This window comes from Seriola lalandi, unplaced genomic scaffold, assembly GCF_002814215.2.
Source record: "Seriola lalandi dorsalis isolate HSWRI2012SDOR001 ecotype SW California unplaced genomic scaffold, Sedor1 jcf7180001956178, whole genome shotgun sequence".
NCBI classification, from domain to species: domain Eukaryota; kingdom Metazoa; phylum Chordata; class Actinopteri; order Carangiformes; family Carangidae; genus Seriola; species Seriola lalandi.
In genome coordinates this window covers 1-1,249 of record NW_019426847.1, presented here as the reverse complement: position 1 = coordinate 1,249, position 1,249 = coordinate 1, and the positions used below count along the sequence as shown (strand labels likewise).

At 41.8% G+C, this 1,249-nt stretch overlaps 1 protein-coding gene across 1 annotated transcript; it reads left to right on the top strand.

The window, feature by feature from the left end:
• Window positions 1-55: 55 nt before the first annotated feature.
• Window positions 56-1,243, top strand: LOC147820445 (uncharacterized; the record flags this gene model as incomplete). Its single annotated transcript, XM_087176979.1, has 1 exon — window positions 56-1,243. A coding segment is annotated over exon 1 (1,099 nt), but the record flags the coding sequence as incomplete, so codon positions are not given.
• Window positions 1,244-1,249: the final 6 nt, after the last annotated feature.

Sequence of the window (1,249 nt, the reverse complement as noted above, 5' to 3'; positions counted from 1 at the left end):
CTACAGCAGTTCATTGAGATCAAACACCAAGTCAAACTGAGCACGATTTCAACAGTGACTAACTACATTTCTAACATTTCCCTTTTTGAAAAATACCATGGGAAAATATACGGAACAACAGGGACACTTGGGAGTGACACAGACATGCTGTTTTTGCAGGACCTATATCCAAATCTCTCCGCCTGCAGAATACCAACTTTCAATCATAGGAAATTATTTGAGGTCAAAGGTATTCTGAAGACTTCAACTGAAGAGTGGAAATCTGAAATAAAAGATGTGGTTATGGCTCAAATTTCCCCAAGTTCATACAGAGAGGGAAGAGCAGCCTTGGTGATCTGTGAAACTATCAATGCAGCCGAAGAGCTTCATGAAGAGCTGAAAAGCATCATCCCAGGTCAAATCATTCTCTACAACCGCAGTGACAAAGACAGCTTGAGTAAAAAAGATAAGACGCTGGATCCTGGTGATGTCATTGTTGCCACAAACCTTGCTGGGCGTGGCACTGACATAAAAGTCTCAGAAAAGGTGAACAACAATGGAGGATTATTTGTGATCCTCTCCTTCCTTTCAGAAAACTCAAGAGTAGAGCTTCAGGCATTTGGCCGAACTGCACGCAAAGGTAAACCTGGATCTGCGCAGGTTATCATGACCACTGATCATCTTCAGGACTCCTTCAAGACAGTGTCTTCTCTGGAGGAGGCAAAGGAAACAAGGGACAAACATGCAGCAGAAAGGATAAAAGACATGATGAACGATGTCACTGAGATGAGACTGAGGGAAGACCTGTTCTCAGAGTACTGCAAGACCCTTGAAGATATTTACAGAAACACAGACGGAGATGAACAAAGAGCTGTTGTTGCCATGATGAATGAGTTCTGGGGGATTTGGTTGCAAACTAAATCAGAAGAAATTGACCAGTTGAAAAGAACTGAATTGCAAAAGAGCCTAAAAGATGATTTGTCTCTGGCGAGAAGTCAGTGTCAAAGTCAGACTTCACCATGTTCTAGTATTTACCACTACATCAAATTTGGAAATATCAAAGTGGATGAAAAACAATGGGATATCAGCAAAAGGCTCTTTGAAAAAGCTATGGAACAAGATGAAAGTTGGGCAGCAATAGCTTTTTACAGTCATGCATACTGCACTATAAAACAGCAGAAGAAAGATTACCTCACTAAGGCCAGAGATGATCTCAGGAAAGCACAGGACTCTCTGAAGTACCTCAGTGAAGAATGTATGGTCTGCCTGC